The following is a 13,624-nucleotide window of genomic DNA, read 5'->3' as shown; positions in this document are numbered from 1 at the left end:
CGGCGGGCGCCCGCCGCGGATGATCGCCGAGGCTCTTAGCGACCAACGCGGTAAGAAAACCCGCTACACCCAGACAGACTCGACCCCAGGAGGGAGGCGGGACGCTCCGTTTGCGAAAGGACTTTGCAACTCAATTAGCGAACATTTTCTCCTGTAAAAAATTACGCATTGCAGGGAATTTTTCGAAAACTAGAGCTCTTGACTAGAGTAAAAAGAAAAAGTTAGAAAAAGGCACTTATCAGAAATTTTTAAGCACTTTTGGAAGAGGGACGAATTAGAAAAAGTGCCTCGTAGGAAAAAGTGAGACAAAGACGCGCATTGCAGGAAAATAGGGCAAAATACATTGAATTACAAAAGGACTGCACACAAAAAATTAGACAAAAAAGGGAGCTAACAGAAAAAATCCAAATCGGACAAAGGCGCTTAAAAAAAAACCACACAAACCACAAGATTGAGGAAAAGGGGGGAAAAATGGAGTGCTTCCAAAAAAAGAAAAAGCACTTTACAACAAAATAAGACGCAACGTGCTGTGTGTCAGAACGAAGGAAATCAGAGAAAAGGTAAATTATGCACCCTACAAGAACCCTTTGCAGGGAGAATGCCCTGCTAAAGGAACCCTTTGCCACAGGAATCGCTATTTCCTTCAAGGTGTTCCTGGAATGCTGCATTTACTGGGTAGGATTCGCTTTTCGAAATCCTCCAGGGACACAGCCCATTGCGAGAAGTGAGGTATACCTAAGTTGTGGGTCCAATCGGCTTGCAGCCACGCAGCCCTCAGCACAGTTGGAAAACCTCCAACTGCCCTGACTCGTGGGCGAGCTGCGCCCGTGCCCGCCTCTCCGGCCTACTTCGGACAGGCGGGTGGGGCACGGGGCGGGGCGGGGCGGAGCGGGGGGCGGGCATGGCAGCGCCAGAAAATGCCACTGGTGCTCTCCACTAAGGGCGGGTCCTGGATCTCTCACGCAGGTGTTCAGGTACTCCCTGCAGAAGCTCGCGTACACGGTGACCAGAACCGGGCGGCAGGTGATGGGGGAGCGCCGGCAGCGGGCCCCGAACTGAGGCCCCAGCCCCCAGCCCTGGGCGGCCGTGTCACCAGGTGCTCCTGTGCATCTATGCCAGCATGGGAACCAATGCCGCGCAGGAATGGGGGGTCCCCTGTGCTCTCTCGCCAGAGGAGCACATGCCAAGGCCAGTGAGGGGCCTTTAGGCCCCCGGAGAAGCAGCACCGGCAATGATGAAGATACCAGACCCTTTCCGAAGCCCCTTGTACCCTTCCCACTAAGGGGTGGGGCAGCGGGAGGATGGGGGTGGGGGAGCAGACCCTAGAGATCTGGGCCTAGGCACAGCATTCTGATCTGGATCAAGTCGGGACAGAACCACCAAGCCCCGCGGCCACGGCCATGCCAGGAGGCCCCACCACGGAGATCCAAACACACACCAGCCAGCAGAATGAACATTCCGACATCACCAGCGAAGACCTGAATCGCCATGCTGAGAAGGCTCCCTCTGCGTGCCCTGCGTGCCCGCGTGGCGGGACTGGAGGGTACTGTGAAGGGTGGATTGAGCTAGGTTGAGAAAGGGGTCCTCTGGCTGGTCTTTGCCTACGGCATGCGCATTAAGCCTTATTGCCTTTGCTCCCTCTATTCCCTATTCCCTCTGCGCCCTACTTCACCCCCTCCTAAGCCTCCCCGCCCCCCAAAGAAATGTATCACCTGATTTGGACCTACTCAACAAACTAATCCCAGCTTTACTAAAAAACAAAAAAACTTCTCCGAGCCCATAGCCCCTCACTGATCTTGCTTTTCCCTGGTCTCACGCAGCTGTGGTCAGTAGTGTGGTAATCGCTAAATGTAGATTGTTTAAACGCGCATTAGTTGTGTCTCCCCGGCTAGATTGTAAGCTCCTGGAGGACAGGGACCACCTCTACAAAAAATAAAAGCCAGAACCTCCCCCATCTCGCAGTGTCCCAAGGCCCTGTGGGGTGGTGGAGGCGCAGCAAAAACTTGTCTATGGTGACTTCTTTTGCGTCTCACACTTACGTGAGTGGGCTGATGGACCCACTGTCACACTGCTCAGAGGAGCAAAGGAGGGGAAGGCAACAACAAAAACTGGGGCTCTCACACACCCAGTGCTGCCTCAACACTGTCCTGAGATAAAGGACCATTTCCTCCTCCTCCACGGTGGGTGCATCCTTCCGATTCTGGGATAAGCAGCCTTGTTTAGCAGTCACCTCAGGAAAGATGAAAGGTGGCAGAAGTGGGATATTACAGACATGGGGGTGATCTATACTTCAAAGCATAAAGCCTCACCCCAGCCCTGAGGAAATGAGCATTGAACAGGTGGGCACTAGTGTGGCTAAGGTATAAAGGGCATGATATAGGGTGTGGCACCCTCCCGCCCCCAAGACCTTACTATAAGCCCCATAAACTGTACCTGAATCACTACAAGGGCATCCTGCCTAGCTTTGTTACTGCTCAGGATCTGCCCCAACCAGCTACCCCCAAGAATCCCTCTCCTGTGCTCCTTCCCCATTACTAGATTTCTTTCCCCACACTTGCCCTCTTATTCTTGGGGGCACTTACCAGAACCCTAGCCTAGTGCTCTTGCCTGCTATGTTCATGGGAGGGCAGGCTGCTCAGCTCTCCACCTCTCTCCAGCTCCTCAGTGATTTAGGGTTCCTTTTACAAGGGGTCAGCTGACTGCCTCACCCAATGGCCCGGCTGCCTGTTCAACCTCATCTCTGGTCTTATGTGTCCCTGTCACTACACACCTGTTCTGGGGCCAAGACCAAGGAAAAGCCATAAATCTTTCTTCTTGCCATTTCATCAAATCCCCAAGTCGCAGCTGTCACAAACACTTGTGGAACACAAACTATTTTGTTCCCTTGAGCCTGGATCATGCTTCTCTCCCTTAAGCAAACCCCGTGACTTCTCAACCCAACCAGCACCTTAGAAAGCAATGGTGCTCAACCTGTGGGCCGCCACCCTTTTGGGGGGCGTCAAATGACCCTTTTACAGGGGTCGCCCGATTCATAACAGTAGCAAAATTACAGTTATGAAGTAGCAACAATTTTATGGTTGGGGGGGGTCACCACCACATGAACTGTATTAAAGGGTCGTGGCATTACGAAGGTTGAGAACCACTGTACTAGAGGTATGTCAGAAAATTATGGAGGGGCCTTGGCTTAATTCTGATCTTGGTTCTGCCTTCAATGAAACCAGGGGATCTGGTCAGGTCACTTCCCAGCTTTAGTTCCTCTCTATCAAAGATCACCCTGGTGGTAGAATGGATTCTGCATTTGGCAGCTAACTGCAAAGGTCAGCATTTTGAACCCAAGAACTGATCCACAGGAGAAAGATGAAACGTTATGGTCCCCTAAAGATTTATAGCCTCAGAAACCCAAAAAGGGCAGTTTCACTTTGTCCTGTGGGTTGCTATGAGTCAGAATCAACTGAGTAGCAGTGGATTTGGTTTGGTTAAAATCCCTATAAACTCCAACATATTAGAAACATTCTGCCACTCCAATGTGACAATCAGGATCCCTTCAGGGCTGGGCTAGTGATGTACAATCGGAGACTCCATTTCTCTTTAGTTGGATGACTCCAGCCGCTAATGGCGAGGCTGTCTTCTTTCGTCCAAGATGACTCATCCACAGGCAGTGGCATACCTCCTCCTCCTGTCTGAAGTCCAGATCTTGGCAGCCTTAACCTGAGTTCCTGAGGCTTAAGCAATTGAACCCATTGACCCAAACCGGTTTCAACCTGTGTGCTCCATGAAGGTTGTCCCATCCCTCACAGCGTTCAAGAGGTGTGCCTGCTGGCCAACTACCCCAGCGGTTCTAACCTCAGTCCAAGTTAGCAGGTGACTGGGTTCAGGGCGGCAGACAAGAACAGCACAGAAAGGGTCTGCCTGCTCCACTTCCCACATCCCTCTCCCAAGAGGTGATCTTAGCAGATGACCTTGGCAAAGCCCAGCTATGGGGCTTCCTCCACCCTTCCATCAGCAATGTTCTGGCCAGGAGATGATAGATTTCCAGGCAAGGGCTGTCCAGGGGGCCTGCCCAGTGGACTTGAATATGACAATGTCTACTGCCAGTTTCTCCTTTCCAGCCCCAACCCCAAGTTATGGCAGCCAACACAGCCCACCAGGAAGGCATGTGTTCACTTTTCATCCCTGTGCAATGCCTAAAAGTCTGTTGCAAACACACCTTGTCTGGAATATTTTTTTCTGTAGGCTATGACATCAAAGCTTATGTTGTATTCTGATAGAGAATGATGAGAGGCATTTTAAATGACTAGTGTTTTATTGTAAAGCCATTGGGCCACAGCACTGAATGTCCACTGACAACTCTGTCCCTAAACTGCCTCCCGCCTCTACCCTGCAAAACTTTGGCCCCATAAGATCAAGGGCAGAGCCAAAGAGGTTGGGAAGCGACTGAAATGGTTTTGTGGGAGCCCCAGCAATTGAAAAAAGCCCTATCTTAGCTTTACCAGTTGAAGTTATGTCCAGAGGATTTAGGTACCATGACTTTCATAGGCATGACAGTCACCTCCACCTGCAGTTTGTGTGGATTATCACTTAAGAAAGGGATGTCTGTTCTGGGGGCAGGGCAGGACAGAAAGTTTCTTGAACTTCAACTGTACAGAGAGCTGCATCTTAAGACATTCAGGTTGGAAAAGGGTATGGGGTTTGCCGCGAGCCATCTGTGAGTTATCTATTTTCAAGTGTAATGTATCTACTCTGGAGTTGGGACGCCTACAGGAGATTCAGAACTGGAAGTTAAGTGTCTTCCCGCGTAGTGGGTCCACAAGGTCTGCCGTAGGAAACCACAACCTGCTTCTCAATAGCTAGATGAGGTTTAATTGCTCCCGTAAGGAGTTGGTCTCTGAAACCCACGGAGGCAGTTCAACTCAGCTCCATAGGGTCACTATGAGTCAGAATTGACACCATGGCAGTTGAGTTTTTTTTTGTTTTTTTTTTAATTTTTGTTTTCCCCCAACAAATTTTAAACTTGTGTGCATGTGTACATACAAGTCCAAGACACTAGTCTGGCAAGTCCCCTTCCTTGGTCTCCCCTACTGTCCTCTATATGCCCCAGAGGCAAGCTGTCACTTTCTTCTGTGAGAATGGTCCCAAGTGCTCTCAGTCATCCCCACCCCCACTCCCATGGGACTCATACCCAGCAGGATTCAGATCCTGAGCAGGAAGTCAGAAAGGCAGGCAGCCAGCGCATGGTCCTGGGTATATCGCAGTGACAGGCTTGAAATGGAATGTGTATATTTCAAGGACAGGAGAACAACAAGCAGACAGCCAAACCCAGATTTCCAGTTTCCTCTTTTAACCAGATTATAGACAAGAGGCTAAGTCCTTTGTGACAGCAACCCTAGCAGGTCCAATCTCAGATAGGGAACCAACTGGGTCGCTGGAAGTCAATCAACCTCCTCCCCCTCCCTCCAACCTTTCAACATATGCGTATATTAATCAGTTTCTTATTTAAACAAGCAAAAACAAACAAGAGCTAACCCTTGGCAGAAGCACTTAAGATGGAACTTTTTTGGGGGGGGACCGGGCTTTGGTGCTGCCGTCCAGAAGGCTGTCGGGATGGCTGAGCCATGTCGGGCGGGGCACACAGAGGCTGTTCCCAGCACACAGGTTCCCTGAAAGGGATAAAATGCGATCCGAACCTATAAACAAAAAGGCCACATTTTTCCCCCCAGGGCAGACCCCAGTCTCCCAACATCTGGCAGTTGGGGCACAGAGGCCTGGGAGGAAACGGAAAGTTTGGAAAGAGGGCAGAAAAGGCAACACCCTCCACCCCACCCCTCACCCCGCCTTCTTCCTTTTCTGGCCATTGGTGAGGCATTCTGTGCCGTCAGCTGCCCTTGAGAGCCACTCCCCTTATTTATAAGAGGAAAGGGGACAGGTGCCCAGACTCGATGTAAAGTTAGAGAGTGTTAAGATGCGCCCGCGGCTGGTCGGTCGTCTATCACCCTAAACCCCAAAGCGGGGGCCCGGGCCCGCAGGTAGTTCTCCCCTCGCTCCCCACGCCCCTTGTGATATTTCTTAAAAGGCAACTAAGTGGTGGAGACACAGGATAGGCTTCTCGTACCCCGGGATTCCTGCCTTGGGCCCTCGGGCCGAAGAGGGGGTCGTCTCGACCCCCGGCCCGGCCTCCCGGGCTCCACCTGCCCGATCCCGGAGCAAGACAGGCGAGCGCTGACCTTGGAAGCCAGAGGGAAACCCAGGAGTCTGGTTACCCGCCCTCGGGTCAGGAAGGGGCCCCAAGGCCTAGGCTGGGACAAGCTGGCTAATCCCCTGTCCCCGGGCAGGGATGGCCCCCAAAGTACCCGAAGAAAACCCCCCGGTAAAGAACCAGGTGACGCCTAAGGTGACCCCAAAGGGACAACATGGCGGCCCGGCTAGTTTAAAGGCCTCTTATCCCACCCCCGCAGGCCGACGCCACCGTACCTGTGAGCCCTGCCATGGCGCCACTGCCGCTGTCGCCGTCTCCGCCGCAGCTCCCCTCAGCTCAGCTCGCCGCCGACGCCGCAGGAAGCCGGGAGACGCCCCCTTGGTCTTCCAGTCGAGCCCGCCGAGGACCCCTTCTGGGGCTAGGCTGTCTAGAGCAGATGCCTGCTTGTACGGCTCAAAGTGGGGTACTCTCGTCAGGTAGCATCACAATACTTGCCGTCAGACAACACTTTCAGGCCTAACCACATATTTTTTGAGACATTATGACGGGTTGAGCTCTTCAAACCCGGAGAATTTTTAATCAGGCGCCTCGTACACAGCTTTGGGCCCTGGGCCCTGGTCCTTTCATGCATATGCAGCAGCTTGTGAGCTTCACGCCTTCCGAGACGGGGCGGCGGGGCTAGGCCTCGGTGGCTCCGTGCCCTCTGGCTCGCGTGCACGGTCCACGTACTCTGGGAAAACCTTGTGATGTTTAATATTAGGACCTCCGCCCGGGCCCGTTCGCCAGGCGGCCAAAGCTCATGGGCAGAAAACTTTCTGGCGCAGAACTGGAGACCCGCGAGTCCAGGTCTGACCCCCGCTAGGTTTGCTCACCACCTACTTACTCCCTGCGCTAAAAACAGACCCACCGACCGACCCGTGGACCCGTAGTTTCAGCGCGCTTGGCCGCAACCGGAAAGTTGGCGGTTGGAACCCTGGCCCCGGTCTGTGGGAGAAAGACAGGACAGTCGAAGTCTGTCCTGCAGGCTCGCTACAAATCGGGGGATTACCTGGGGGCATAGAGCTTAGGAGTTGGTTTGCTAACCGCCAGGCCGCAGCTTGAAACCACCGGGGGAGTTACAGTGTCAGAAACCCACCGGGGGAGTTACAATGTCGCACTGAATCAGAATCAAGTCAATGGCATTGAGTTTGGCGGAGCTATGGTTTGGAGCTCAACGGCCAGTCTAGAAAGTTCGTAGTTGGAAGCTGCGGCCCTTGGCCTTGGGGAAAGATGTGGTAACTGGGCTTTCCTGAAGATTACAGAACTGGCCCCCAAGGGGCAGTTCTACTTGGAACCCACTGTTGCCATTTGGTTTCGTTTTAGGTTTCCTCTGCACATACTCGGGTTCTAGGAAAATGTCTCAGAACTTAGGGGAAATAAACGAGTTCATGTATTAATATATTAATTAAACACATTCCTTGAGCACAAGGCAGATAATAGAAGAGAAAGTGACATAGGCCCTCTTCCTATGTGGTGTTGAAAAGGAAAAACAGTGTAAGATATGACAAAATAATAATAAATTATCAAGGGTTCATGAGGGAGCGGGGAGGGAGGGAGAAAATGAGCTGATATCAAGGGCTCAAGTAGAAAGCAAATGTTTTGAGAATGATGATGGCAACAAATGTACAAATGTGCTTGACACAGTGGACGTCTGATGGATTGTGATGAGAGTTGTACGAGCCCCCAATAAAATGATTTTTTTTTTTAAAGGAAAGGAAAAACAGTCATCAAATCACTATAGGACCCAAGGCCCAATGCATTAAGCCGATTCCAACTCATGAGGACCCTGTAGAGAACTGTCTCTGGGTTTCTAAAACTATAGTGATTGACCTGAGCAGGGCCCTCATCTTCCTCCTGCAGAGCTGCTGGTGGTTTGGAACTGCTGATCTTTGGATCAGCACTCCACCCTATCACATGCTGTGCCACCAGGTTTCCAGATATCACATTTCTACAATATAACAGCAACTGGTACTAAGCAAAAACAGCCCAAGGTGAAGTTAGTATTTTTCAGCATGCCCTCCATCTCAGATCTACACACGCTGAAGGGGACATTCTCATTGACCTTTCCCCCCAAGAACTTTGAGCTCATTGATTTATACCATGTCAAAATGATTGTTTTTTTTGGCATGCTCAAGAGATTCAGTGGGTGTTCTCTGGGTTTGGGGAACAAGATAAAACCTGATAGGACAAGATCAAGGTGTACTGAGTAAGGTTTCCCCTGGCTGCAGTCCCTAGAAGGCAGCTGGGAGTGGTCGTGGGAGGAGCCAATTAAAAGCTTGCTCTTGGAGAGTGTACGAGGTAATAATGTGATGACCCAGGGGGTTGCTACGAGTTGAAAATCGTCTCTATGGCACCTGACAACAACAGCAACCACAGTGAGCAGGGTGACAGGGCCCTTGACTAACACGGTAAAGCCTGAGGAACTATTATTCTGAGAAGGAAGAGCAAGCGTTCAGCTTTGAGAAGTTGTGTTGGAATACTGTACAGCACCTAGGGGTAGAGGGTGAATAGGCATTGGCTAGAAGGGTCTGGGCCAGAGATATGTATTTCTGCATCACCAGTGCACATATTTGATAGATTGTTATGACTGTGAATAAGATCTTTAGGGAGGGAGGGTGGATAGAAAAGGGGGTGGTGGGGGAGGAGGAGGAGCCAGGAAACGAGATTGAGAAGCAAGAGCCAGGAAGCTACTAGGACTGGTGAGCCTGAGGTCTCAAGAGGGTGGGAACGCTCAGCAAGTCTGACCGCTTTGGGAGGCCAAGCCAGACCAGGGGCCATCAGGTGTGTGGATTATCAAGGCAGTGGTAGGTTTAAAAAAAAATCCTTAAGTAACCTGAGGGAGAGAGTGTGACTCTATGATAAGTCAGTTGAGGGACTTGACAGTGCCATCAAGGACCTACATTTTCCCATCTTTTTGGCTCTGCTGTGCTTATATTGGCCTTATGCTCATGGTCACAAGATATGACCATCCTAGATCCTGAGGTTACATCCTTATGAAGAAGCTACTCATTCCTCCCCGAACTGAGACTCCGACAAGCCATCTTACTGCTTTGGGGCTAGACATCAGTTTAGACACACCCACTTCAGCCATACAGAATATCCAACATGTGTAGTGAAAACTCTTGAATGGAGGTCGGGGGTGGGGGGGGTGGGAAGATGGAGGATGTAGAATGTTGACAAGGATGGAGAGCTACCGAAGCCCATGTACTTTGCTGAAGGGAGAGTGACTTGGTACAACCACTTCGGAAAACTGGCACTTTCTACTAAATCTAAATACATGCCTATGAAGTGATCAAGAATTTTCACTCCTGGGCGTGTATTCACCCGAGAGAAACAAATGCCTATCTATCTATCTATCTATCTATCTATCTATCTATCTATCTATCTATCTATTTTAAAATCCTGTGTAAGAATATTCAAGGCAGTTTTATTCATAGTACTTTAAACAGGAAATAGTCCAATGTCCAACAAGAAAATTGATAAAAAACAAATAACTCTAGTATATTCACCTAATGGAATACTGTATGCTGTATACATCAAAGAACAAAGCACTGTTAGGTGTAACACCATGGATGAATCTTATTTGTTGATGAAAAGACTCCAGAAACAAAAATCCGTCCTGTACACACATGTAATACAATATGATCCTAGTCATATAAAACTCAAGAGCAAAATTAATGTGCCGTAAAAGAAATCCAAAAAGCAGTTTCCGTCTAGGGGGAACAGTAGAGATGGGAAAGACTTTTCTAGAGTATTTGTCAAGCCAAATCTTAAGGTTTTGCTGCTGCCATCCAATTGACACTATGATTTATAATGACCCTGTGCAACCGAGCACATGGGACTTTCTAAGCTGTAGTCTAGAGTAGAATCTATAGGAGGAGAATACCGGGTCTTGCTCTCCCAGAGCCGCTGGGTGGCTTTGAAACTGCCAGCCTTTCTGTCCTTGAACCCCAGAGGTCCTAACTTTAAGACTGAAGTCCTGGCAGCTGTGTGAAGAACTGTGTAGGTGCCCAAACTCACTACAATTTAGTTGATACCTACTCCTAACAGCCTGATAGGACAGGGTAGAACTACCCCTGTGAGTTTCTGAGACTAACTCTTTAAGGGAGTAGAAACCTTGTCTGTCTCCCAAAGAGTAGCTGGTGGTTTTGAACTGCTGGCCTTGCAGATTGCAGCCCAATGTGCAACCATTACACTGTCAGGGCTCAGAGTTAGAGGACTTTATTATTTGATGTATGTTACACCTCAAAAATAAACAAGAGAGGAGGGGCATCTGCCAATCCATAGCATGCGATGCATGTTGCTGAGCAAGGATAAGGATTGGGAAGTTGATTTGGGAGACAGCTCATTTTCCGGTAGCCTTCTTGTGTCTGGGGAATCCCAGAAGCACCCAGAAGAGGTGAGGCAGGGCTTCCCACACACAGAGCTGGCTCCCTTCATTTCCACACTCAAAGCTCAGTGGTGGTAAAAACCCCATCAAGGCTGAGTTTTGATTTGAGGGACCAAGATGGTCTTTCTGCCAAGATGTTCAACCATCTTCAGCTTCCTGCTAAGGGCCCTAGCTTGTTCCCAGCCCACCTCTGACACTTCCTGTTCTTTCCTGCCCTCTGCAAGTCTTGTTCATCCTTCCTGAATCCCTTCAGACCTCTTGTGTCCCCAGTGCCATTTCCTGGATCATGCCTCAACCGCCTCCCTGGTCTCTCTACCTCCAGTCTCTGCCAAAGCCACCATCCTTCACACAGCAGCCAGGACAGTCTGTCCAGAATGACCCTGTCACCTTTCTACAGGGTGGGTCCTCCCTTTTCTACACCTCTTCAGAGTCTCACCAGTCTTCAAGGGCCACCTCCTCCATGGGTGAGAAGGGGAGGTCTAGAAGGGCCCTGATGACATGGTGGTTACCCATTGGGCCGCTAACTGCAAGGTCAGCAGTTCAACGCCACCAGCTAGCTCCTTGGGAGAAAGACGAGGCTTCTTACGCCTGTAAAGAGTTACAGTCTCTAATAAAGAGGACAGCACTGAAGATATAGCCTGGGGAGAGTGGCGGGTCTGTCCAGACCACACAGGTGCAAATTAAGAGGGAAAGAGAGAGAGAGAGAGAGTGGGCCTGGTCATGGCCCGCCAAGCCCCGGGACGACATCCCTGCTCAGAGCAGCCAATGCACAGAACGGACTGTAGAGTCAGCCCTACCACAAGACACGATGTTTCCTCAATGACCCATAGCACTATTGGGACAGCACTGGAGACACTGAGGGAAGTGCCCAGTCTGCCCCACGCACAGCGGGGTGAAACGCAAAGGGAATGCAACAGGCAGCAAGGGTACGAGGAATCCTGAAAATAGACCTCTGATTCAGGGGACAGGGACTGGCACCTCATCAGACCCAATCGAAAACCACAAGGGTCAGCAGACAGACCTGGAACTATCTATCAGGGTTTTTTATTTCGTTTTCCTTTTGCCCTGTGTCTATCTCTGAAAGACAGGACAACAATCCTGAGAAGAAAACAAGGGGACTGTTGGTCTCAGGGTGGGGGTGGGCCAGCATGAGAGAGGATGGGGCAGGGAGAGGAAACGGGGAGCCAACAAACTCAGAGATGTAGGAACAACAAGAGATCTCAAATTGATGATGAGGCTGTCTGGTGGGGTTTGATCAAGTACAATATATCCAAGAAGAATTACTGAGAGCCAAGTAGAGGGTGAGCATGATAGTGGGGCAGGAAGATGGTAAAAGGGAATAGAGGAAAGAAGTAGGAAGCAAAAGCTATTTATAGAGGTATAGCTATAGTCATGTATATATGTAAATATATTAATTTATAATGAAAGCGATAGAGACCAATGTACATATATTTGTATGTTAAGTATTAAGGTAGCAGACAGACTTTGGGCCTCTACTCAAGGCCTCCCTAAACACAAGAACACTTTATTCTAATAATCTGGCACTCTTTGATACTCACCTTCCTGATAAGATCACTGAAGACAAAATGGGTCCATAAGCAAATATGGTGAAGAAAGTGGATGGTGCCCAGCTATCAAAAGATATAGTATCTGGGGTCTTAAAGACTTGCAGTTAAACAAGCAGCCATCTAGCAGGGAAGCAAATAAGCCCACATGGAAGAAGCACACTAGCCTGTGTGATCATGAGGTATCCGCGGAATCAGGTATCAGGTATCAAAAGATCCAAAATGAACAATTATATTGATGTAAAAGATGGGGGTTGGAGTGGAGACCCAAAACCCATCTGTAGACAATTGGACAGCCCCCCACAGAAGGGTTATAAGGAAGGGATGATTTAACCAGGGTGCAGTATAGCACCGATGAAACACACATCATTCCTCTCGTTCCTGAATGCTTCCTCCCCCCACTACCATGACCCAGTTCTGCCTTACAGCTAGACCGGAGTACACACATTGATACAGATAAGAGCTCTTGACACATGGAATTCAGGACAGATAAACCCCTCGGGAACAGTAGTGGGAGTAGTGATATCATGAGTGATAGCATCACAAGTATGCATATATAACCCATCCCCCAGGGGGACAAATAACAGAAATGTGGGTGAAGGGGACAGCGGACAGTGTAAGACACGAAATAACAACAATAATATATAATTGATCAAGGATTCATGAGGGTCAGTGGGTTGGGGAGGGAGGGAAAAAAAGAGAAGCTGATCCCAAGGGCTCAAATAGAAAGAAAATGTGGAAATGTTGATGGCAACATATGTACCAGTGTGCTTAATAAAATTGAATGATGGATTGTCATGAGATTTGTAAGCGCCCCCCCCAACAAAATGATTAATAATAATAAGAAAAAAGATGTACAGGCTCAGAAACTCACAGGGACAGTTCTACCCTGTCCTATAGGGTTTTATGAGTTGGCATCAACGTGATGACAGTGAGATTTTGTTGTTGTTGTTGTTGCTGTTGCCGTTTTTTTGAGAGACGTGAATAAGACAGGTGCCCTCTACAGGAAATGGGGGCAACAAGCAATGCCAATTTGCATGCACTTCCTATGTCTGTCTACTCCCACTAGACTGCGAGGTTCGTGTTTGCGTTTGGCCCAGCATGGCCTGGACAGGGAAGAGGAGGCAGTAACTGTTGATTGAATAATTGAGTGAATGGGTGGAAGGCCAAGCCTTTCATCTGTCCCTTGCTTGGCTAGTCATTGAGTTCACAGGATTTAGATAGAACTGGATGGCCAGTTTCGGGCTACGTGATGGTCATGAATAAACTGTGTCCCCCCAACATATGCATCCAACTTGGCTGGTCCATGATTCTCAGTGGTTAGGCAGTTACGTAATGACATAATGTGGTGGTTATGTAATGATTCTCCTTGATGAGATCTAACGTGAGAAACTATTAAGAGGATTAAGGGTGGGCTGCAACACCCTGAATCTCCCC

General features: G+C 49.5%; 2 protein-coding genes across 5 annotated transcripts in view; one reads left to right on the top strand and one right to left on the bottom strand.

Annotated features, from left to right (window-relative positions):
• The window catches only part of NNAT (neuronatin), a 2,475-nt gene extending 474 nt beyond the window's left edge, over positions 1–2,001 (top strand). Inside the window, exons 2-3 of one of the 3 annotated variants that reach the window (XM_030887032.2) lie at positions 649–724; positions 967–2,001. In XM_030887032.2, coding sequence (XP_030742892.1) covers positions 649–724; positions 967–1,196 — 306 coding nt within the window. In that variant the 3' untranslated portion in view covers positions 1,197–2,001. Of the gene's footprint in view, positions 1–648; positions 730–966 lie in introns of all 3 variants that reach the window. The other 2 variants (XM_004697977.2, XM_004697978.2) reach the window with 2 other exon arrangements.
• The window catches only part of LOC101640426 (BLCAP apoptosis inducing factor), a 10,782-nt gene extending 4,219 nt beyond the window's left edge, over positions 1–6,563 (bottom strand). The window contains exons 1-2 of one of the 2 annotated variants that reach the window (XM_045295263.1): positions 6,469–6,518; positions 5,524–5,657 (exon numbers count right to left, since the gene is read on the bottom strand). The gene's annotated coding sequence lies outside the window, so the exon portion shown is untranslated. Of the gene's footprint in view, positions 1–5,523; positions 5,658–6,468 lie in introns of both variants that reach the window. The other variant, XM_045295262.1, reaches the window with a different exon arrangement.
• Between the last annotated feature and the right edge of the window lie 7,061 nt (positions 6,564–13,624).

Source organism: Echinops telfairi, unplaced genomic scaffold, assembly GCF_000313985.2.
Source record: "Echinops telfairi isolate 266 unplaced genomic scaffold, ASM31398v2 ScPeMD7_5592;HRSCAF=6446, whole genome shotgun sequence".
Classification (NCBI taxonomy): domain Eukaryota; kingdom Metazoa; phylum Chordata; class Mammalia; order Afrosoricida; family Tenrecidae; genus Echinops; species Echinops telfairi.
The sequence above is the reverse complement of the archived record's forward strand: the minus strand, read 5'-3'. Positions and strand labels throughout refer to the sequence as shown.